Here is a 24,982-nt window from a genome sequence, read left to right as displayed (position 1 = left end):
GTCATTAACAGTGGTTCATCTCAGAGGATCCCAGAACATGACAGCAGACTACCTCAGCCGGAAACACCTGGATCCGGGAGAATGGTCCCTGAAGTGGGAAGAGTTCCGACGTATTGTGGATCCATTAACCGCTGGATAAAAACAGCGATCCAGCAAGTCTACTCCTCCAGCAACAAGATGGTTCCAGAAGGACCGAGGGCTCATTCAACGAGAGCCGTATCGTGCTCTTGGGCAGAAAGGGCCATGGCTTCACCAGATCAGATATGCAGGGCGGTCACATGGTCTAGCCTGCACACATTTGTGAAGCACTACAGGCTAAACACCGATCATCACTCGGGCTTATCGCTGGGTAGGAAAGATTTGCAGGCAATAGTCCCACCCTAGAGAAGGAATTTGGTATGGCTCCAGGTAAGCCGTCATGATAACGCCGGGGAAAAGGATAGAATTTCTTACCGAAAATTTTTTTTTTCCGAGTCATCATGACGGCACGTCATTTCCCTCCCTTAAAAAATATATGTTTATTGCTACATGCAGTACTGTTGTATAATACTTTCGTTAATGTTCGGGTGGCTCACCCCTCTTTTTCTTTCGTGTCAAAAAAAACAAAAAAAAGAGATACACGTGTTTAACGTGAACTAACAATGTTTTTTTCTTGAGTGAATAAAGGTTTACTGATAAACCAAATTATGTCCATGTAAGTAATTTGGAAGACACTGAGGAATGGTAGGGAGGAGGAGCCTTTTCAAGCCCCTTGCTTCCTGTCCCTACGAGGTCAGAGGGCAACCTCCATGTACTGCCGTCATGATGACTCAGAAAAAAGGAATTTTCAGTAAGAAATTCTATCCTTTCTATACTTATTCAAGTAAATGGCTGGTTGTTGCTGTTTCACGTAAACGCCGATGCATACGAGGTGTCTCCATGTGGAGAGGGAAGTGACCGACACGGCCGCTCAGTATCAACAACTAAAGACATTCAGCTTTTTTTAATCTTTTAAAGTATTGTATTTCCTTGTTGTAGTCGGCTTTTACAAAGGTAGAAGTCGCTGCGGACATGTGGCGCTGCGGACGAGGCGTTTTATCTGTGTGTCTTGTGATCTCCGTATTACTTTTCAATAAAGATAGAAGTTGTGTGAAGAAGCTGGCGATTTATCCACTTGAAGTAGAACCAGAAGTATATCACTGATATATAGGCATGCTGGTCCTACGGTGACGCTAGTCAGCGACTGTGCGGCAGACGGCTGCTGTACCTTCCAGGAGAATCTGGCTAGTAATATCTCTGCTCCACCAGCCCTTGTGCTACAGTAGCCGGCGGCGGTGCAGGGGTGAACCGGATAAAAGGGAAGCGTTGATTTCACTGGTTTTCTTGTCACCAGTGGGATTCTCAGGCGTTAACCCTTTCCAATCCACTGTCTGACGTCTGAAGACATTCTGATTGAAGGCTGTGCAGCTCTGATGTCTGAAGATGTCCGGCAGGGTGTTCTTATTGTATATTACTGGCCGCCCTGTTGTCGGGTGGCCTCTCCAACATGTCCCATACCACAGTACTGGCTCTAGCCAGCAGATGGTGCCACTGTGAAATGGCAGAAAGACAGAGACCCCTAGGAAACCCTGAATCCAAAATTGGATGGCAAAGGGTTAATACTATGCCTAGGACATACACAGGTTTCCAACATATTTATGCACACCCATCGATTCAATGGGCTATTTCAATGTGTAATACGCACCAACGTGTAAATCAAAAGTCACGTGAAAAATCTGCAGCTGTAAAGTAACTCCTTGAAATCAATAGGTTCTTTTTAAGAAATACGCACGTAATATGCTGCATATTTACGCTCCTGTGAACTCGCCCTAATGCTGTTTGTACTCGGCTCCTCCAACTCTTTAGGATGTAAGAAATGTGCACAATTGGAAAGCAGATTCTGTGTAGTTTCATCCTAATACACTCTTTGTAGAAGAAGTCATTTTGCTGCAAAATTCGGCATTCAGTTATATTGCAGAAGAGATATGCCGCTGGATACAATACAGAACCTGTATGCCTCCATGCCCGCCCCGTATCAAATCTTGTATCCAAACTAGAGGCAGCCAACAGGGTATTAGAGCCTCCATGCCCCCATATCAAATCTTGTATCTAAACTAGAGGCAGCCAGCAGGGTACTAGAGCCTCCATGCCCGCCCGTATCAAATCTTGTATCTAAACTAGAGGCAGCCAACAGGGTATTAGAGCCTCCATGCCTGCCGGTATCACATCTTGTATCCAAACTAGAGGCAGCCAACTGGGTACTAGAGCCTCCATGCCCCCATATCACATCTTCTATCCAAACTAGAGGCAGCCAGCAGGGTATTAGAGCCTCCATGCCTGCCCGTATCAAATCTTGTATCCAAACTAGAGGCAGCCAACTGGGTACTAGAGCCTCCATGCCTGCCGGTATCACATCTTGTATCCAAACTAGAGGTGGTACAACAGGGTATTAGAGCCTCCATGCCCGCCCGTATCAAATCTTGTATCCAAATTAGAGGCAGCCAGCAGGGTATTAGAGCCTCCATGCCTGCCGGTATCACATCTTCTATCCAAACTAGAGGCAGCCAGCAGGGTATTAGAGCCTCCATGCCCGCCCGCATCGCATCATGTCTGGCATCCAAGCTAGAGCTGATAATATTATTTGTATTTTTATTAGTTTCCATTGATCGCATTCATGATTGTTTCCAGTGGCCATACATCCTTCCCCTGTGCCTTCATGTATTCCCATGTATATTTTGTATCTTTTATTTTCATTTTTAATTATTTACGATTTATTATGTATCTTTTTTCATTATTTTATTTTTCTTTCTCTCTTTATTTTCTTTCTTTCTGGCTATACCTACCCCTGGCCACCTATCTCCATTCGTATTTCACTGTCCAAACTATTTATTTATTTTTTTCCATCACATATCTCTATGGCCGCCTGCACACGAGCGGAAATTCCGCGGCGGGATTTCCCATGGAATGTCCGCTGCTGGAAGCCTGCATAGGATTGGCCGCGCGAAATCTCGCGCAGGAAACAAATCGCGGCATGCTCTATTTCTGTGCGGGGCTCGGAAAAATTGCGGTTTCATGCGCAGAAGGAGTGGAGGATCTGGAAAATTTAAGATCTCCGAGCTCCCTGCTATCAAAGGTAGCCAAGAGTCTGTAGCTATCACTGGGTGCCACGGTAAGCGGTTCCCGGTCATGTGACTGATGTTATCCAATAAATAACGGCGATCACGTAAAAGTTTAAAAAGGGAAAATATCATCAAGAAATACCCCTAAAAAGTGTGTTGGGTTGGCAGCAAGCATGGGAGGAGGAGGGATAGGCGGTTTGATTGCCCCATGTGCCCATCACTACCAGGCATTCATAAATACCCATATTTTGAGACAAACAACACAGTTTTACATTATTAATAGAGATGAGCGAACGTACTCGTCCGAGCTTGATACTCGTTCGAGTATTAGCGTGTTTGAGATGCTCGTTACTCGTAACGAGTACCACGCGATGTTCGGGTTACTTTCACTTTCATCTCTGAGACGTTAGCGCGCTTTTCTGGCCAATAGAAAGACAGGGAAGGCATTACAACTTCCCCCTGCGACGTTCAAGCCTTATACCACCCCCCTGCAGTGAGTGGCTGGGGAGATCAGGTGTCACCCGAGTATATAAATCGGCCCCTCCCGCGGCTCGCCACAGATGCATTCTGACATAGTTCAGGGAAAGTGCTGTCTTGCTGGAGTTGCTATAGGGAGAGCGTTAGGAGTTATTTTAGGCTTCAAGAACCCCAACGGTCCTTCTTAGGGCCACATCTGACCGTGTGCAGTACTGTTGAGGCTGCTTTTTGCAGTGTTGCACTTTTTTTTTTGTATATCGGCCGTGAAGAGCATTGCGTCCAGAGCATTGCGTCCTGCAGTAATTTTACATAGTCCAGGGCCAGTAGTGGTGAGGCAGGGACAGAATACATATACAGTCTATATAGGCAGTGGTCTTTTCCAAAAAAATTTGGGAAAAAAATTCTATTTGGGCTGCCTGTGACTGTTTTCAGTGTGCTGCGTCTCTGCTGGGGGTAGTTGTCCTAATTTATACGCAGCCAGCTAAGTGTTACAGCAGGCTTGCGCAAAATTCTTTCCTGGCTCTGCTGTGCGTTCCGTAAGCGAAGTCAGCCTCCAACCACAGGCCAATAAGCGGCACATTTAATTACAGCGTTCTGTTTCTGCACTACTGGTAATACAGCATGCTGAGGGGTAGGGGTAGGCCTAGTGGACGTGGACGCGGGCGAGGACGCGGAAGCCCAAGTCAGGGTGTGGGCACAGGCCGAGCTCCTGATCCAGGTGTATCGCAGCCGACTGCTGCGGGATTAGGAGAGAGGCACGTTTCTGGCATCCCCACATTCATCTCACAATTAATAGGTCCACGCGGTAGACCTTTATTAGAAAATGAGCAGTGTGAGCAGGTCCTGTCGTGGATGGCAGAAAGTGCATCCAGCAATCTATCGACCACCCAGACTTCTGCGCCGTCCACTGCTGCAACTCTGAATCCTCTGGCTGCTGCTCCTCCTTCCTCCCAGCCTCTTCACTCCATTACAATGACACATTCTGAGGAGCAGGTAGACTCCCAGGAACTGTTCTCGGGCCCCTGCCCAGAATGGGCAGCAATGTTTCCGAATCCTCTCCCACTGGAGGAGTTTGTCGTGACCGATGCCCAACCTTTGGAAAGTTCCCGGGGTCCGGGGGATGAGGCTGGGGACTTCCGGCAACTGTCTCAAGAGCTTTCAGTGGGTGAGGAGGACGACGACGATGAGACACAGTTGTCTATCACTCAGGTAGTAGTAATTGGAGTAAGTCCAAGGGAGGAGCGCACAGAGGATTCGGAGGAAGAGCAGCAGGACGATGAGGTGACTGACCCCACCTGGTTTGCTACGCCTACTGAGGACAGGTCTTCAGAGGGGGAGGCAAGGGCAGCAGCAGGGCAGGTTGGAAGAGGCAGTGCGGTGGCCAGGGGTAGAGGCAGGGCCAGACCGAATAATCCACCAACTGTTTCCCAAAGCGCCCCCTCGCGCCATGCCACCCTGCAGAGGCTGAGGTGCTCAAAGGTCTGGCAGTTTTTCACTGAGAGCGCAGACGACCGACGAACAGTGGTGTGCAACCTGTGTTGCGTCAAGATCAGCCGGGGAGCCACCACCACCAGCCTCACCACCACCAGCATGCGCAGACATATGATGGCCAAGCACCCCACAAGGTGGGACGAAGGCCGTTCACCGCCTCCGGTTTGCACCGCTGCCTCTCCCCCTGTGCCCCAACCTGCCACTGAGATCCAACCCCCCTCTCAGGACACAGGCACTACCGTCTCCTGGCCTGCACCCACACCCTCACCTCCGCTGTCCTCGGCCCCATCCACCAATGTCTCTCAGCGCACCGTCCAGCCGTCGCTAGCGCAAGTGTTGGAGCGCAAGTACGCCACCACGCACCCGCACGCTCAAGCGTTAAACGTGCACATAGCCAAATTTATCAGCCTGGAGACGCTGCCGTATAGGGTTGTGGAAACGGAGGCTTTCAAAGGTATGATGGCGGCGGCGGCCCCGCGCTACTCAGTTCCCAGTCGCCACTACTTTTCCCGATGTGCCGTCCCAGCCCTGCACGACCACGTCTCCCGCAACATTGTACGCGCCCTCACCAACGCGGTTACTGCCAAGGTCCACTTAACAACGGACACGTGGACAAGCACAGGCGGGCAGGGCCACTATATCTCCCTGACGGCACATTGGGTGAATTAAGTGGAGGCTGGGACCGAGTCAGAGCCTGGGACCGCTCACGTCCTACCCACCCCCAGAATTGCGGGCCCCAGCTCGGTGGTGGTATCTGCGCCAGTGTATGCTTCCTCCACTAAACCACCCTCCTCCTCCTCCGCAACCTCTGTCTCGCAATCAAGATGTGTCAGCAGCAGCACGTCGGCAGCAGTTGGTGTTGCGCGGCGTGGCAGCACAGCGGTGGGCAAGCGTCAGCAGGCCATGCTGAAACTACTCAGCTTAGGAGATAAGAGGCACACGGCCCACGAACTGCTGGGCCGAAGCCCACCTGCATTTAATCTGACGTTAGCTCTGCTGTCCAGGGCACTGCAATGGGATACATTTATGTACAGCCGGTGGGTTCCAGGGAGCCACCCATGCTGTGGGTGCACACGAAATTCCCATTGCGGAGTTGTACCTGCCTGTGACTATTTATAAAAAAACGCGGTCTGACTGGGGCATGCAGACACCTTGACAGAATGAATAGTGTGTGGCACATAGGTTCCCCATTGCTATGCCCACGTGTGCAGCTCCTGATGGCGGTGGCACAGGATTATATTTCTCATTTCTTCTGTACAGCATTGTGGGCTATCGCACCGCCCCTTTTAAAGAGGGTCGCTGCCTAGCCGTGCCAACCCTCTGCAGTGTGTGCCTGCGGTTCCTCCTCATGGCAGACGCGCTTATATATAGACATGAGGGTGGTGTGGCATGAGGGCAGCTGAAGGCTGCGGTAACCCAGGAGAAGTGGCAGCGGACTGTCATGCAGGCAGTGATTGTGCTTTGTTGGAGGTAGTGTGGTGCTTAGCTAAGGTATGCCATGCTAATGAGGGCTTTACAGAAGTAAAAGTTGTTGGGAGGGGGGGGGACCACTCTTGCCGCTATTGTGGCTTAATAGTGGGACCTGGGAACTTGAGATGCAGCCCAACATGTAGCCCCTCGCCTGCCCTATCCGTTGCTGTGTCGTTCCCATCACTTTCTTGAATTGCCCAGATTTTCACAAATGAAAACCTTAGCGAGCATCGGCGATATACAAAAATGCTCAAGTCGCCCATTGACTTCAATGGGGTTCGTTACTCGAAACGAACCCTCGAGCATCGCGAAAATTTCGTCCCGAGTAACGAGCACCCGAGCATTTTGGTGCTCGCTCATCTCTATTTATTAATTTTATCTAAGATTTGGAAAATGTCAAAAAGATGGCGGAGGGGTGGATGGGAGGGATTTTCTCTAGGGAGTCATTTTTTTTCTGCACAAGTGAGCAATTGGGCCTGGAATTTATTCAGTTGTGCCCTGAAAGCCAAAGGGTGTTCCCTTGTTTACAGGCCCAGCCATGTTTCAAGTAACAGATTGTGGCTACAATGAGGGTACTTCTTAGACGGGGCAAACAGGGGTATCCATTTTGGGGTACAAGTTTTCATTCATATGTGTGCTGTACAAAAAAACCTGTTTTTAAAATTACAGAATTTACAAAAATCGTAATTTTTTCCTTCTTCTTTCAAAAACTGTGGGGGTAAAAATATGTAGTATACCCCTAGATAAATTTGTTAAGGGGTCTAGTTTTCAAATTGGCATCATTTATGGGGATTCTCTATCGTTTTGGCAGCTCAAGTATTCTACAAGTATACAATGGGGCTTGAAACACCTTCAAGCAAAATTTCTGTTTTAGAAGCCACTGACTGCTTCTTTTTGTTTTTGGGCCCCGTAGTGCATACAGACATAATATTAGGGCCACATTGGGTATGTTTCTGAACACAAAGAAAACCGTGGTATCCAATTTAGGATGCAAATCCTCATTTTCCCATGCACTATGGTAAAAAGCTCTGTCTTTAATATGACATATTTGCAAATACCTTACATTTTATTTTTTTCTCCTCTAAACTGCATAAACTCCTCAAAAAAAAACTGTGGGGTCATAATACTCACGATCCCCCTCTGTGAATACATTAAGGGCTGCATTTTTTAAAATGGGGTCATTTATGGGGGTATCTATCATTTTGACACCTATGAGGCTTTGTAATCTTGGCTTGGTGTAGGAAAACAAAATGTTCCTAAAAATGTTATTAAAATAATGTAAAATTGGCACGTCTCCGAGATGTTTAAAAAGTACCTGATGTTTTTCAAATGTGCTTCCAGAATAAAGTGAACAGATGGAAATATTTATCTTATCAAAAATTTGTACAGTATGTCATATTGATATATTTGACATATTGCAGTTGAAAATGTGAAAAAAATGATAATTCTATTCAAAATGTTCATCATTTTGGTGTTTTAAATAAATATACACAAATTGTATTGGTCAATTTTTATCACCTAAAGGAAGTACAATATGTGGGGAAAAAAGCAATGTCAGAATTATTGGATATGCAAAACCTTTATGGAGTTATGCTATGTTAAATGACACATGTCAAATTTCCAAAATTTGGCCTAGTAATTCAGGCGCAAACAGGCTCGGTCACTAATGGGTTAAGGAGTATCCTCAGTGGTCAGTGACTACATGCTGTGCTTCTTGCTGGCTGTTCTGTTCACATCCTTCCACTAGGGACCCCTCCACTGTGGTTCTCACTGTTTGGAGCCCCAAAATATCTCATGGGATCTCTATGCAGTGATCCTTGTTGACCCGTCAGGGAGTACATTGGTGGCCATAGACCTGGTCTGACGTTACACCATTTAGAATTACTGTATGTACCAAGCTGTCTTATAGATGAGCAGTTCTGTATGTGCTGCACACCGTGTGTTACTGACATCCGGCTTCATGGGAGATTTTATATGAGTTCTTTATAGAAAAACAGAAACTTACCTTGGCACAGAAATGGCCGAACTCCATCTGTATGGAATATACTATTGTTGTAGCTTGGGCTCAGTGATCTACTGGGGACAGGAGCCCGGGGCTTGTGGAGGACTCTGCTGCAAGTTCCTTTGCAAGACCCTTTCTCAGATCCCCTTGGACACCCATGTCATTAATGAAAACCAGAATTCATTGCTTGTAAGTCCTGAATCACATATGTAGTTTTTGGTGATGTTTTTGCAGATGTATTTTAGCCAAAGTCTGGTGCGGATTATAAGGGAGGTAAACTATAAAGAACTCGTCCTCTTCTGTTATATCCTCTCCTAGCTTCAGCTAAAACTGAAAACATAATAGTAACCCGGCCTCAGGGTGTGTTCACACGTAGTGGAAATGCTGCTAATAAACACCATTCGAATATCTGGACCAGTTTCCAACAACACAATATTTCCAGACACTTCTCTCCACAACTGGGACGCTGCCCTACTTCGTCTTACTCCCCTGGAAAAAGTCCTATATGGGGATAAGATGTCCTATAAGTCCTATAAGATGTACTGGATATTTTGATTGGATGCTCTAGAGCCAAAAGGCCTGAATAAGGTTCTGGAGAAGATCTAGAGGTGCTCCATCTCCACCCCTATCCAGACATCTCCTAATCAAAATACTTCTCCTTTTTGATAAATATTTTTTAAATAAACATTTCTACTCTCTGATTCCTCCTGCTCTGCCCGGGAATAAATATTGATCTAGCATTGTATTATCTGTATTCAACATTTTGGTTTTATGTGCCCGTGATTCCTTTCCTCGAGCCTCTTTGTTTTTATTTACTTTACTAATGGTTATTATATAAGTTTTACATGTTTTTAAAATGGTTTCCTTTATTTTCTTTATATTTTATTTGACTTTATACGTTTTATGCATTTTCTATAAACCAAGTGCGATTGCATGTTTTATGAATGTTCATCCATTGCTCTTATCCATTCAATATTACTAGATTGTTTTAGTGTATATATTACCATCAATATAAGTGTATACAACATTCTACCATGGCATCTCTTGATTTCCTGTCACAACGTACACAAACACAGAGCAACGATTCACTTCCAGGCTTTCAAGCGCACGCCCCTACCTGTTCAAGACTTCTTTCCAGTTCCACAAAAATGTATGCACACCATTGTGATTGCCTATGTAGGGTACTGATAGAGTTTTGTTAAGTAGAACACATGATCTCTCCCATCGATCTCTACCATGCTTATGGTCCCACATTAATGCGCATGCAACATGGCGAACACAATTATGCATGGCTCCCTTTCTTCTAGTACCACCAATGAATACAAGATACAATATAAAATCTGTTCTGGAATGGCTCTTCTACATGATTGCTGTAGCAACTCTAGGACTGTGTAAAAGTACCCTTAGATCATCATTACATTTTGCTACATGACTTGAAATTCATATAGAAATGTTAAAAATATCAGTATAATCTTTAAGGTTCATAGTATTATAAAATAATCAGCTTTATTCTTTGCAGAAGACGGTACTGGAAGCTCAGAGGGATGTCTAATATCTGCAGAAGATTGTGGTATCACCGAAGATACATATGAAGAACCTACCATTATCCCAGATGTCCCCACAGCCCTTTACAGCAAAGATCCATCATCTGATCCTCTTATACAGGTCCCTTTTTCTGATTCAACACAGATTGATAAGCAGAAGAAAAGTCACAGAAGGGGAGAACATCAAGGAGCTCACACAAGGAAGAAGCCGTATTCATGTTCAGAATGTGGGAAATGTTTTAACTGGAAATCAGAATTTGATAAACATCAGAGAACTCATACTGGAGAGAAGCCCTTTTCTTGTCCAGAATGTGGGAAATGTTTTACTCAGAAATCAGCCCTTGCTACACATCAGAGAATTCACACAGGAGAGAAGCCGTTTTCATGTTCAGAATGTGGGAAATGTTTTAACTGGAAATCAGAATTTGATATGCATCAGAGAACTCATACTGGAGAGAAGCCCTTTTCTTGTCCAGAATGTGGGAAATGTTTTACTCAGAAATCAACCCTTGTTACACATCAGAGAATTCACACAGGAGAGAAGCCGTTTCCATGTTCAGAATGTGGGAAATGTTTTAACTGGAAATCAGAATTTGATATACATCAGAGAACTCATACTGGAGAGAAGCCCTTTTCTTGTCCAGAATGTGGGAAATGTTTTACTCAGAAATCAGCCCTTGTTACACATCAGAGAATTCACACAGGAGAGAAGCCGGTTTCATGTTCAGAATGTGGGAAATGCTTTACCTATAAATCAGCCCTTGTTAAACATCAGATAATTCACACAGGAGAGAAGCCCTTTTCTTGTCCAGAATGTGGGAAATGTTTTACTCAGAAATCAGCCCTTGTTACACATCAGATAATTCACACAGGAGAGAAGGCGTTTTCATGTTTAGAATGTGGGAAATGCTTTACCTATAAATCAGCCCTTGTTGCACATCAGATAATTCACACAGGAGAGAAGCCGTTTTCATGTTCAGAATGTGGGAAATGCTTTACCTATAAATCAAATCTTGTTACACATCAGATAATTCACACAGGAGAGAAGCCGTTTTCATGTTCAGAATGTGGGAAATATTTTACTCAGAAATCAACCCTTGTTACACATCAGAGAATTCACACAGGAGAAAAGCCACAACAGAGAAGTACATTTACATGTTCGAAATGTAGGAAATGCTTTACTGTTAAATCTCACCTTGTAAGGCATCAGAGAAGTCACACAGGGGAGAAGCCATTTTCATGTTCAGAATGTGGAAAATGTTTTAAGTGGAAAGCAGGTCTTGTTGTACATCAAAGATGTCACACAAGGGGGAAGACATTTTCATGTTCAGAATGTGGGAAATGCTTTACCTATAAATCAAATCTTGTTACACATCAGATAACTCATACAGGAGAGAAGTCATTTTCATGTTCAGAATGTGGGAAATGCTTTTTTGCTAAACGAGATCTTACAAGTCATCAAAAAATTCACACAGGGGAAAAGCCATTTTCGTGTTCAGAATGTGGGAAATGCTTTTTTGCTAAACGAGATCTTACAAGCCATCAAAAAATTCACACAGGGGAAAAGCCATTTTCGTGTTCAGAATGTGGGAAAAGTTTTACCTGGAAATCAAATCTTGTTACACATCAGAGAACTCACACTGGAGAGAAGCCATTTTCATGTTCAGAATGTGGGAAATCTTTTAGTAAGAAATCAGATCTTGATATACATCAAAGAACTCACACAGGAGAGAAGCCATTTTTATGTTGTGAATGTGGGAAACGTTGTACTACTAAATCAGAACTCACAAATCATCTAAGAACTCACACAGGAGAGAAGCCATTTTCATGTTCAGACTGTGGGAAATGTTTTAACCGTAAATCATATCTTGAAGTGCATCAGCGAACCCACACAGGAGAAAAGCCATTTTCATGTCCTGAATGTTGGAAATGCTATACTACTAAACGAGAACTTGCAAAACATCTAAGAACTCACACAGGAGATAAGCCATTTTCATGTTCAGAATGTGGGAAATGCTTTTCTGTTCAATCAGATTTTGAAAGGCATCAAAAAATTCACACAGGGGAGAAACTATTTTCATGTTCAGAATGTGGGAAATATTTTAGATGGAAATCAAATCTTTTTAAACATCAAAAAATTCACACAGGGGAGAAACCAAAGAAGCCATTTCTATGTTCAGAATGTGGGAAATATTTTAGAGACAAATCAGCTCTTGTTGTTCATCACAGAATTCACACTGGAGAGAAGCCATTTTCATGTTCAGAATGTGGGAAATGTTTTAGAGACAAATCAGATCTTGGTGCACATCAGAGATCTCACACAGGGGAGAAGCCATTTTCATGTCCTGAATGTGATAAACGTTATATTACTAAATCGGGACTTACAAGACATCTAAGAATTCACACTGGAGAGAAGCCATCTTAACCCACTTTTTATTATTTTTGGTCTTTCCTACCCCCTTTTACAAATATCATAACTCAGACGTAGATGTCTGAGGGCTTGTTTTTTGCGTAACGAGTTGTATTTTTCAATGGCACTATTTTAGTATACAATGTAATGTACTGAAAAACTTCAAAGTGGAGTAAAATTGAAAAAAAAAAATCTGTCATCTTTTTATTTCTATGGTATACAAACTGCATCAAAAATGACATCATAACTTTCTTCTATGGGTCAGTACGATTACGCTGATACTAAATTAATGTTTTTTTGCTATACCACTTTAAATTTTTTCAGTCAGCAGCACTCAAAAAACATACAGGCAATATACGATATACAAAGTCCATATGCACCATCGCTAAAGAGTCAGAGCCCATGACTCAATTATAAAGTCCACAATATAAACGAGAAGTGACAGCATATAAGGTGCACAAATAATTTCCTTCTTTAATTCCTCCATTAATGCAACGTTTCGACCCCTTGGGTCTTTGTCAAAGACAAGATTTTTCTATTGACGTAGTTGTGCAAGGGCTCATATTTGAGGAACGTCCTGTAGTTCTCTATTGTTACCATTTTTGAGTACATACAACTTTTTGATCGCTTTTTATTGCATTTTCTCTTGGAGATGAGGTGACCAAAAACGCAATTCTGGCATTTTGGTTTTTGCTGATGACTAGAGATGAGCGAGTATACTCGCTAAGGCACATTACTCGAGCGAGTAGTGCCTTAGCCGAGTATCTCCCCGCTCGTCTCTAAAGATTCGGGGGCCGGCCCGGGTGACAGGTGAGTTGCAGCAGGGAGTGGGGGGGGAGAGAGGGAGAGAGAGATCTCCCCTCCGTTCCTCCCCGCTCTCCCCTGCGGCTCCCCGCCCCCCGCCGGCCCCGAATCTTTAAAGACGAGCAGGGAGATACTCGGCTAAGGCACTACTCGCTCGAGGAATGTGCCTTAGCGAGTATACTCGCTCATCTCTATTGATGACATTCACCGTTTAAGGTAAATAATGCGCTACTTTGATAGATGAGACGCAGTGATACCAAATATGTTTTGGGGTTTTATTTTTTAGATTCTATTATAAATGTGGCAGAAGGGTTTTTTTTACTTTTATTACCTTTTTATATTTTTTAAGAATTATGTAAATTTTGAAACAAATTTTTCCTTTTTTTAAAAATTGCAATGGTTTGCCATAGCATTACATTATACTGCAATCCGACAGACAATCTATCAAGCCACCACACAGGCATGGCTTAATAAGTAATCTCCAATGGCAGCCATAGGGCCTTTCTGATCTGATCGTGGGGGGGCAAGGCGGGACCCCCAAACATCGATCATAGCATTTAAATGCCTCCGTTAGAATTGACGGCAGCATTAAAACAGTTAACAGCTCCAATAAGTGGCTTGGCTGATTAGAGATGTTGTTGGCGGCTGTTGGCTGTAAGAAATACCCCATACCCGCATTGTATGAAGATAGATTGACCCTCGATCCCTCTCCATTCAAACCTCGAATCTACAGAACGTAAATGTATGTCCTGGAGTGTTAAAGTATAGAAAAATGGGAAATCGTTCTCAATAGAAAATTCATTTTGTTTGATATCAGAGAACTTACACAGAAAAATCTATGATTTTTTAACTTGTTTTATTGACACAAGAAAAAGACTAATAATTTAGAGCAGTAAATGATGAATAAGAAATGTATGTAAATACTAATAATCTGTTATCCAGAAAACAAATGGAATCCAGATAACATACCTTTATATCTACTATATACATAGACTATATCACAATAATATAATAACCGTGTCTCAACATTTGTTGCTAATTGTTAATAAAACTTTTAAAAAGTATGCTTGTGTTGGGCCGATACCTTCTTCAGGCTGTAAGTTATTTGTTCAAAACCTATATATGTGACGGAGAGCTGGTAGGCTTTCTGGGGCACATTTATTACTGTTGTACTGGAATTCTGGCATAAATTACCCCTTTTAATTTACACAAATTTGCTTTTACCAAAAATTTGTTACACCTCTCACTCCGCTTTTCCAAATTGTCTAGAAAATGGGGAGGTTTGAGCAGAGTGAGGTTTCTAGACTGTTTGAAGAATTTTTATTTAGCCTGTCAGTACGTAGATTAGCTGGAAGAGATGAATATCTAGTTAAGACAGTGCAGCATTCTTGGAGATTATTCGTGGCATTGAGCAGCAAGGACGGCCCTTTTACGTCGTGGGGCTATAATGTGAGGAGCATGCTGCCGATCAGCAGACAGCTGAAGCTGCTAGATGAGGGAAGGGAACCCGCAGCACAAACTTCATGTTAACATGAGCGGCAGCTGGGATGGTATTACCTCAAATGAGCAATCAGCCCTTGTCTTCAACACATATGATTGGCAGGAAGGTCCTTACACTAAGAATACTCACCCAATTGGATGCATCTTCAGACTAATCACAAGTGCTACAAATTGGAGCTGACTGCACAATTGTATGTTGAATTCACATTCAAGTTATGATGGCCCAGGAGACGCTATCATAGCTTGAATATATAATTACAGGTTTATGGCTCTGAAAAAGAGTGGAACGAAAATCACAGCGAACCACCCAAATTTGTTAGGAAACGCTGAAAATGGTCTTTTCGTAGAGCCTAACAGAAGTCTCCTATCCATCTCATCACTATCGTTTTATGTGCTAGAAAACTACTATCTTGTAATAATATACAGATCTGCTGTTGCCACTGCTCCTCAAGAAGAAGACACAACAGACCTACTACTTTAGAGAGTCCAAAAGGATATGAATACTGCAACAGTATCAGATTAGATACAGAACATCAGCAGCATCCATATACTGATATCTATGACATTGGGATGTACCCATTTTAGCTGCTTTCCCTTACAGTGCTGCCCTTTTATAACAAAACTGCTCCAGTGTCAGAAGAAGATGCATTGACTTCTTAAAATAATTGACTCTTATCTGGTTGGCGCAGCTCTAAGGCAGACTAGAAGATGGACCCTGATTCTGGAGGCCAATGCTTGGCACCTGCCCCCTTCCATGTGAGGGCAGAAATGGGTGCCGTTAAGGTAGAAAAATGCGGAATGAACTGTACGTAGTAATTGGTGAAGCCCAAAAATCGTTGGATCGCCTGGAGTCCTGAGGGACAAGGCCAATTCAGAACCGCAGAGAGTTTTTTGGGATCCATCTCCAACCCCTGCTGGGGGACAGTATATCCCAAAAAGGGGAGCGAGTCACGCTGAAAGCAGCATTTCTCCAGTTAAGCAAAAAAATGATTATCAATCGCTGTAAAACTGTATGGACCTGCCTCCGATGGGAATGAATATCTGGGGAAAATATAAGGATATCATCTAGATACACGACCACACATGTGGTAAAGGTCCTGAAAAATATCGTTAGCAAAGTCTTAAAATACAGCTGGAGCATTAACTAGCCCAAATGGCATCACCAAATATTCATAATGGCCATCTCGAGTATTAAACGCTGTCTTCCACTCATCCTCGTCGCGAATATGGATCAAATTATAAGCACCCCTCAGGTCGAGTTTGGTAAAAACTCAGGCACCCTTGAGACGATCAAAGAGCTCAGAGATCAGCGGTAATGAATATTTATTTTTAACCATGATCGCATTGAGCCCTTGATAGTCCATGAAGGGCCGTAAAGATCCGTCTTTCTTCTTGAAAAACCCAGCCCCGGTGGGGAGGAGGACTTTCGAATAAGCCCTTTAGCAAGATTGTCCATTATATATTTGGCCATAGCCTGAGTCTTAGGAAGAGACTGAGAATAAATGTCTCTGAGGTGAAGTAGTACCAGGCATGAGTTTAATAGGACAATCGTATGGGCGGGGTGGTGGAGGACATTCAGCCTGCTTTTTATCAGAAACGTTCGTAAACACCTGATAAGCCTCAGGTAAACCCTGAAATTTGGGAAGTGTGATATCTGTACGAATGGGATGAACCAGGTACAAACACCTAGCGTGGCATGCATTACTCCAACTTGTCACCTCACTAGTATTCCAGTTCAAAGATAGATTGTGATCATGGAGCCATGGCAGGTCTAAGAGTAAATCACTGGTTGCCACAAGGAGCACTAACAGAGATATAGTTTCAGAGTGCAAAATACCAACTTTAAGCTCCAAGGCTTCTGTGATAAACTGAATGGGGTCGGGGAGTGTGCTACCATTGACTGTGGTGACAACCAGCTGCTCCTTGATCTGACGAACGGGAATCCAATACAAGTCAACAAAGGCCTGTCGGAGAAAATTCACGGCAGCACCAGAGACAAGGAGGGCCGCCACTGGAATCTGGGGATTGGAAAATACCAAAACTGCTAGTAGATTTAACCGAGGAGAGGAGCAATCCTCACCTAGGACAGCCTCTCCAACTGAGTCTATATGGAAACGTGTCCTGGCTGGCAGGGACAATCATGCACTATGTGACTGGAGGTTCCAAAATAAAGTCACAGCCCTTTGCTGAGTCTCCGCTCGTGCTCCTCTTTAGACAGGCCAAAATGAATCAGCAGACGGGGTAACAGACTGCACTGGAGAAAACGGATGCTGGAAGCAAGGGGTTGGGTGACTAGAGCTCCTCTGCTGCCCAACCTCCCTAGATCTTTCCTGAAAACACTAGTTGATTGTAGTAGCCAGCAAAATCAGGGAGTCTAGCGAGGTGGGTACCTCCCGTCCTGCCAGCTCATCTTTGATACGGCCAGTAAGCCCCTCCCAGAATGTGGCTACCAGGGCATCATTATTCCACCCTAATTCAGATGCCAAGGTGCAAAACCAAATAGCATATTCGCCGACCGTGCGATTATCATGACAAAAACGCAACAGGTCAGAGGCGGCTGAGGACAGGTGCCCTGATTTGTCAAAAACTTGACAAAATGTCTCCATGAAGATTATTTTCTAGTGGATCATTACACTCCCAGAGAGGATTAATCCATGCTAGAGCCTGACCAAAAAAAATGGGACAATAAAGCAATTTTAGCGCAAAGAGGTGAGGCAACAGTTCGAAATGTAGGGAGCCCTGATTAACAAAGCCCCGACACTGTCTGGGATCCCCCTCATGATGAGACGGCGCCGCTAGTCGAGGACCCGAAGCATACGCGGCATCCACAACCGGAGCTGGTGCAGCGACAGCTCTGGGATTCTGTGGGGACGTTGCAGTAACTGATGCGCACACAAGAAATAAAGTAAGAAACTGCAAAAATGCAAGTTTGTGTCTCTATTGAAGGAAGAGGTGCAACGTCTTCAGGAGAGAGTAGCAACATTGAAACTTAATCAAGAAGATGAGGATTTCTTTGACAGAGCAGAAATAAGTCTTCAAAATGTTGAAAGAAAAGACATGTTCAGTAAATGTGTAGAACCAGAGGAATGGAAGCATGTGACCTAGAGAAGCAGGAGGATCTGAAGTCTGCACCGATACCAGGCTTCACACAGGAGAACAAAGAAGAGGTACATCAAGAAATGGCTTTGCCCATAAAGAGCTGTGTGGTAAGCACAATGAGTCCTTTTGGATGGAGAAAAAGAAGTGTTTTTGCGAAGAAGAAAAGGAGAGTGGTGGTTGTAGGGGATTCCCTTTTGAGAGGAGCAGAGGCCGCTGTCTGCAGACCTGACACCTCACGAGAAGTGTGCTGTATTCCAGGTGCATAAATCAAAGATGTGTCTGATAGGCTATCAAGATTCTTCAGTCCTACAGAACACGATCCATTCCTACTAATACATGTACGGACAAATGACACTGCAAAAAAGGACTATTGCTGCAGTTCTGGGATCGCTTCCCTTCTAGGTGGTTTTGTATGTGTTTCTCTGTCTTCTGGCCTGATGGTGTTAGGTGAGACATGCTTGGCCTCACCTGAGGGTATTTGTCAGGTTTATTTAGCCTGGTCTTGTGCTTAACTCTGAGCTGAATAATCTGTCTCTCCCCGGCTTTGGGTCTAGTCAAAGCTGGGAGGAGGAGATCCTGGTAGCATATGTTTTCTAAAATTAAGTACAGTGTGATATCTTTTCATCTTGTTTGTTGGTTTTCTCCTATTCCACGTAGGGTCAACTAGTGGTCGAAGTACATAGCCAGGTTCGCCCTTCTCAGGGTGCATTAGCTTGCTTCAGTTTCACCATTTATACCTACTGATGGGGAGGAACCTATGCATTTGCGTTTATTAGCTTTCTGTGTCAGGAAGGAGCAGAAGGTTCAGTTTAGAGGACGGTGTTTCTTCTGCAATCATATTAGACATTTTGTTCAGAATTGTCCTCGTCATAGGTATCAGCCGGAAAGACTAGGTGGCCTGAGGTTAGTGGGAGAGTCCCTTGAGGTCCACAAATTGCTTGGATGTCGTCCTCCAGGCTGGTTCGTCCTGCTGAGATCCTTCTTGGGAGTTATAGTGATCCTGTCACAGTTCTTCTAGATTGTGGAGCTGGTGTCAACTTAATCTACCATAAAACAGTCAAATGCTTAGCATTAGAGGTAAAACCTCTGGATTTGCCTATTCCTGTGTATACTATCAATGCCTCTCCATTATCACAGAAGAGTTGGACGTTTTGTGTTCTGGATGTTTAAAGATCGGATTATTCCATACTGAGACTATCTTGCTGTATATCATGGAATCCCTCCCAGCAAAGGCGATCTTAGGTTTGCCTTGGTTGGATTTACACCATCCTGTAGTGGATTGGGAGAAGGGAGACATCTCTAAATGGAGCCCTTACTGTGATTCCTGCTGTATATCTGTAAAGGTGTCTTCCATGCAAGTTGATGAATTTCCTGAATATATTGCTGATTTCTCTGATATCTTTGCTCAGGAAAGGGCAGACAACATACCGCCTTACAGAGAAGGGGTTTTCTCTATTGAACTTATCCCAGACTATAAGCTACCCTAGCCACCTCAAAGTTCTAGGGACACCTCTCAATGGCCCTGGGAACTTTTGTGAATCTCTCCTCTGCCTTTCATCCTCAGTCTATCGGCCAAACCGAGAGAACTAAACAGACTCTGGAGCAGTATCTCTGCTGCTCCATCTCCCATCTCTAGGACGACTAGGTGGATTATTTATCGACAGCAGAGTTTACCTACAACAATGCCCAACACAGATCAACCACCCAGAGCCCATTCTATGCTAACTACATATTCATCCTGTCTTTGTTCTGGGCCTTCCTATCAACACTCCTGTCCCGATAGTCAATCACAGACTGACGGAGATAGCTGAAGCTCAGAAAAAATTAAAAGAAGCCTTGCAAGAAGCCCAGGATGCCTATAAGAAAGCGTCAGATCGACACCGCCAAGCAGTTCCTACCTTCCAGGTTGGAGATAAAATGTGGTTATCCAATAAGAATCTGAAAAGCCCACGTACCCTCTCCCAAACTTGGGCAAAAGTTTATCAGACCTTTCTTAATCTTGGCATGGGTCAGCCAGGTGGCACTCCAGTTGAAGCTCCTGGGCAACTTAAGGATTCACCCATCTTCCAAGTGTCCTTATTGAAAGCATTTCAGGAAAACATATTCATTGGAAGACATCAACCGCCCCACCTGCTGTAAAGGTTCAAGACCAAGATGAAATCATGGTGAAGGAGATCCTTGACTCTAAACAACATTGAGGAAGATTACAATACCTCATACAGTGGCAGGGATATGAGCCAGAGGAAAATTCCTGGGGACCAGACCAAAATGTGCATGCCCCGAAACTCATAAGAGATTTTCACAAAATATTTCCTGCAAAGCCAGCAGCTGGGATGTTAGTAGGCCATCCTACAACCAGGCATTGAACTCGGGACCTCCTGTACTCCAGCTGGCAGCTTTCCCTGTTGAGCTATTGTTAGTGCAAACAATAATATTTGCTATGATATGCTTTTGGGGTCCAATTCTTAGTTAGAGGTTAAGCTGAGCTTGGGAGAATAACTCTCACCACAACAACACTTAGCGTGATCAAAGTTGTCAAGTTTATTGATTGATAGGCAGCAGTTTTTATAGGGGCACATTCTTCAATTACAGTAATTCAAGTCTATTATAATTCATTTATTACCATTGGTCAAAAAAACATAAGCATGATATGAATATGCAAGATGAAGAATTTAACATCTAAGATGCCAGGCAAATGCAACACAGGTGCAGAAATAATCATATGTGATTAACTTCATAGAATACAAAAGTACATTAAGTACAGTATAAACAATAAACTGTTTAAAGTGCAGTTGGAGAACAGGGAGCATTAAACAGAGACATTCAATCTAGAGTCTTGGAATGTTCTAATCATTGAGGTCCCTTTTTATTCTTCAATACTTTTGAGCAAATCTTGTTAAAGGAAAAGTACAAAACATTGACACAGACTATATCATACAAAATGGAAGGAGCATGCTATAAGACAGTCAAAGCAAAATGGAGTCATATTAATTTCACTAACAGCTATCCAGCTTTTGGGCAGTTCTCCTGCTTGCCTTTCACCTTGTTCACAGATCTTACTCTCCAGTCCCTTCTCTAGCTCTATCTGTTCCTGATTAGGATGTACTATAAAAGCCTGGCCTTGCCACTACCTCCTTGTGTGATTATTCTCCTCCACAGCATTTGATAAAGCTTCACTTCTGCCTGCTCCTCTGCTATTGTTACAAGACCTCCTGATACTGACCACTGGCTTCCCTTCTGACTACTCTACCTGCCTCATACATTTGTACTGCAAACCGAGACTTTCTGTTGCTTACCCCAAGTTTCCCTGCTGACTACACTACCCGACGCATCCATCTGTATTGTAAACCAAGACCTCCTGTTTCTGACTCCTGGCTCTTCCCTGACTACTCTCCAGACCGGCAGCTACTATACCTGAGGCTCCACCCTAGTGACTGAAACCACTACAATATGAAAATATATACAAATATTTAAATCTACTGGGGCCACAGTCATCTATGCGCTAGTACTGCCTAATGAAGGCAAAGTATGAAGTAGGGGTTGTAAAGTAGATGATGAAGAAGGAAAATTATAAAGTACCTGCACTTTGTTTAATAAAGAATGGAAAACTGCATGTACTTATCTGGCCTTACACTTGCTAAACAGCCATACTGCTCATCACCTCTGTGGTAAGCTGCATATAGCTGTCAGGAAGTGTGTGAGATGGACACCACCTAGTAGCACTGATTCACAGGAACCATTAGGGTTCTCCACTGACAATTTACTAGAAGAGTGATGATATGCAGGCATGTAGCTAAAGGCTCAGGGGTCCAAGCACAAAAGTTCAGCATTGGCCCCCACCTCCACCTCTATGTGTACCCATACCCACACCTAAACCGTGCATGCAGCTGCAGAGTTAATGGTCAAACATTAATCCGACCCTTGGCATAAGCTTTCCAAACATTGACTAATTTCATGGATTACGTGAAAATATGCTTTTTCTCATCAAAAAAACATATACACTATTAAAAACCGCATGTGGATTTAAACAATACATGCAGGTATTTGATGTATTTTTTAAATGTGTGTAAAGTGTGCAATCATATACAGAAAATACCCAGGTTATACCATCATGGTCTATATAACTATATACAGGGAGTAGTATAGCTTATACCAGCTATACATATATAATTATATATAGGAGATACCCAGGTTACACTGGGTATCTTATATTTATTTTTTCCCCTAAAGAGGCACAAGGTCTTATTTTCAGGGGATGCCTTATTGCGCTTACCTAGCAGGCTCGGTCCTGATCCCTTCTGCTACTCTCTGGAGCTCCGGAGCCCTGCAGTCCTCAGCCGGTCTTCACTTCCTGGTTACGGCATTCATAAATCATGCCTCCAGGAAACAATGGCTCTGATTGGTTCTCGAGCGCTGCTCAGCTAATCTGTTCTGTAATGGCTCTTTTGAGTGTGTACTCTAGCAACTCTTAGCCTGTGTAAAAGTACCCTTAGATTATCATTACATTTTGCTACATGACTTGTAATTCATATAGAAAAGTTATAAAATATCAGTATCATCTTTAAGGTTTATAGTGTTATAAAATGATCAGCTTTATTCTTGGCAGATGACGGTACTGGGAGCTCAGAGGGACGTCTGATATCTGCAGAAAATTGTGGTATCACCAAAGATACATATGAAGAACCTGCCATTATCCCAGATATTCTCTCAGCCCTTCACAGCAAAGACCCATCATCTGATCCTCTTATACAGATCCCATCTTCTGGTTCATCACAGACTGATAAGCAGAATAAATGTCACAGAAGTAGTGAACATCAAAGATCACACAGGGAGAAGATGCATTCATGTTCAGAATGTGGGAAACAGTTTAGCTTAGATAAAAATCTTTTTACCCATCAAAGAGCTCACACAGGGAGAAGCCATTTTGTTTTCAGTATGTGGAAAATGTTTTAGGGAGAAAGCAGTTCTTGGTATGTATCAGAGAATTCACGCAGGGGAGAATCCATTTCTTCAAACCTGTTTTGACAAACCATACAAGAAACATTTGTTATCCAGACACAAATACAATCCAGATAACCCGCCTTTATATCAGCCGTGTACATAGAATATTTCACACCGATACATACATCTGCATCTCTAAACTTGTTTCTTACTTTTCATAAAAGTTTACTTGTATAAGTTACATGTTTGTATTTGGGCCAATCTTTCTTCTTCCTTTAGATGATGTTTCCTCAGAACTGCTGATGTTAGGCCGGCTACCTGTGCCTGCCGCCCTTTTGCTTTTCGGGGCTGATGTAGGCATCGCTCTGCTCCTCCTATGTGAGTGGGCTCGTGGCTGTGTACTTTCCATCAGCACTGTAGGAGTTATTTCTCCCCAGGGCTCTCAGCTTAGCTGCAGGGTAATAGGCTATTACTCTCCTATTAGCTAAGCTGGGGATCCTCTTCCTTGCCTGAGTATTGGTGTAAGTTTTTCTCAGTCACCTTGAAGAGGTCTTCTTCTTTTCATTCCTGTGTCACCTCTGATTTTCAGACTTACTACGAGGATTATGATTGTACTCTGCCTGCCCGAATGTTGGAATGGATTTTGATTGAGGTTCACACTGTTTCGTGGTGCGTTGCACTGGTGTCTCTAACTCCCATGGGTCAGCTGTCAGCTGCACCAGGACTACTCCAGGAGGTAGCGACCTGCTTGGTTTCCCGCAGCGAAGCTCAGATGGCTGTACAGAGGTCAAATGGTGAAGACCGGGGAACCATCAGGGTAAATTCCTTAAGGTTAGTCCAAAGCCAAACCGGTTAGTTGGCGCAGTGGGTTCACACTTGCTGTCCGTAACAGCTGGTATCCAATATGTGTTTAAGTTGTTATGTGGGTAAAAAAGGAGGATGTAACCTGACTGTGAAGAGCAATGGGGCCCCATAGGTTGCAGCCTGTGCATAGTGTGTGCGATAGGGGTCTGTGAGATGCAGCCTTTATGTGGAGGGGGTGTTTGGCTTGTAGAGAAAGGAGATGAGGGGCATGTGGGTCATTTACTTGTGTGGTGGGGTAGGGTGGAAATGGTTTGCATATTGCTCATTGGATGGAGGCCTATGAGTAGTGAAGCTTCCCTATTGAAAAGGATGTGGACCGTGGGGTACAGTCTGCTTGTAGAGGAAGAGGTGAAAGGGCCCCTGGGGTGCATACTGTGTGTAGAGGAAGAGAGATAGGAGACCTATGGGGTGGAGTCTCAGATAAAGTCCATGGGGTGGGCGCAGCCTGTGTGTGAGGAGACGTGGAGGCACCATGGCGGTGTGAGGGGAAGCTGGTGTTAAAATATTTGTATTTTAGGCTATATACGTTTCTTCATTTTATCAATACTTCTATTTTGTAACTGCATCCGCTTCAATATGATCAATAATGTATTTCACAACTAAAAATATTATCTGAGCAGCAATGAAGTTCAAAAGATTTTTCACCTCATGGAAAGGAAACTTTTATTTGCACCACATAAAACAAGCAACGTTTCAGCCACTGACCGGAAGAATCATTTGCACTTCATTGCTGCTCAGCTCATATTTCTACTTGTGGAGCCTTTGTGGATTACTGAAGTTTAATCCATTGCTGAGCATGCAAGACTACTACAATGGCCGAGGTGAGCATGCCTAAGTGGGGGAGACCACAGTTTTTGTAGGATGGTTGTCACGGGTGGCTCTGTGACCTCTCCCGACAGTGGCGATAACAATTCCCTGCTCAGCTGTTCCACAGTGGCCAAAATAACATACAGTTGGTACGCTTAACAGGAAGGCATGTTTTGTCACGGGTGACGCCAGTACTCCAACCAGAACTCTCGGGATGGAATGCCGATGAAATAATTAAGACGAGTCCCGCTTGTGTAGTAATATGGGAGCACGCAGATTTACTAAGCTGGCATTTGTAACAGTTGAATATACAAACTTTCAATGCAGCACTTGGTGATGGTACAAATAGATACAACAATATGCAGTGAATTGAATATGATGACATTTGACTTCAACGCTGTCTCCTTTACTTTCACTTTCACTGAAGCGGACTTAA

General features: G+C 43.8%; 1 protein-coding gene across 8 annotated transcripts in view; it reads left to right on the top strand.

Annotated features, from left to right (window-relative positions):
* Nucleotides 1-24,982, top strand: part of LOC136628981 (zinc finger protein 585A-like) — a 380,809-nt gene that overhangs the window by 16,675 nt on the left and 339,152 nt on the right. For 2 of the 8 annotated variants that reach the window (XM_066605060.1, XM_066605062.1), the window contains exon 3: nt 10,097-13,250. The exons of 5 other annotated variants lie outside the window; for them this stretch is intronic. In XM_066605060.1, coding sequence (XP_066461157.1) covers nt 10,097-12,546 — 2,450 coding nt within the window. In that variant the 3' untranslated portion in view covers nt 12,547-13,250. Of the gene's footprint in view, nt 1-10,096; nt 13,251-24,982 lie in introns of those variants that run through there. One more of the 8 variants, XM_066605061.1, reaches the window with a different exon arrangement.

Source organism: Eleutherodactylus coqui, chromosome 5 (genome assembly GCF_035609145.1).
Source record: "Eleutherodactylus coqui strain aEleCoq1 chromosome 5, aEleCoq1.hap1, whole genome shotgun sequence".
NCBI lineage: Eukaryota > Metazoa > Chordata > Amphibia > Anura > Eleutherodactylidae > Eleutherodactylus > Eleutherodactylus coqui.
Note: the sequence above shows the minus strand (reverse complement) of the source record. Positions and strands in the feature narration are given on the sequence as shown.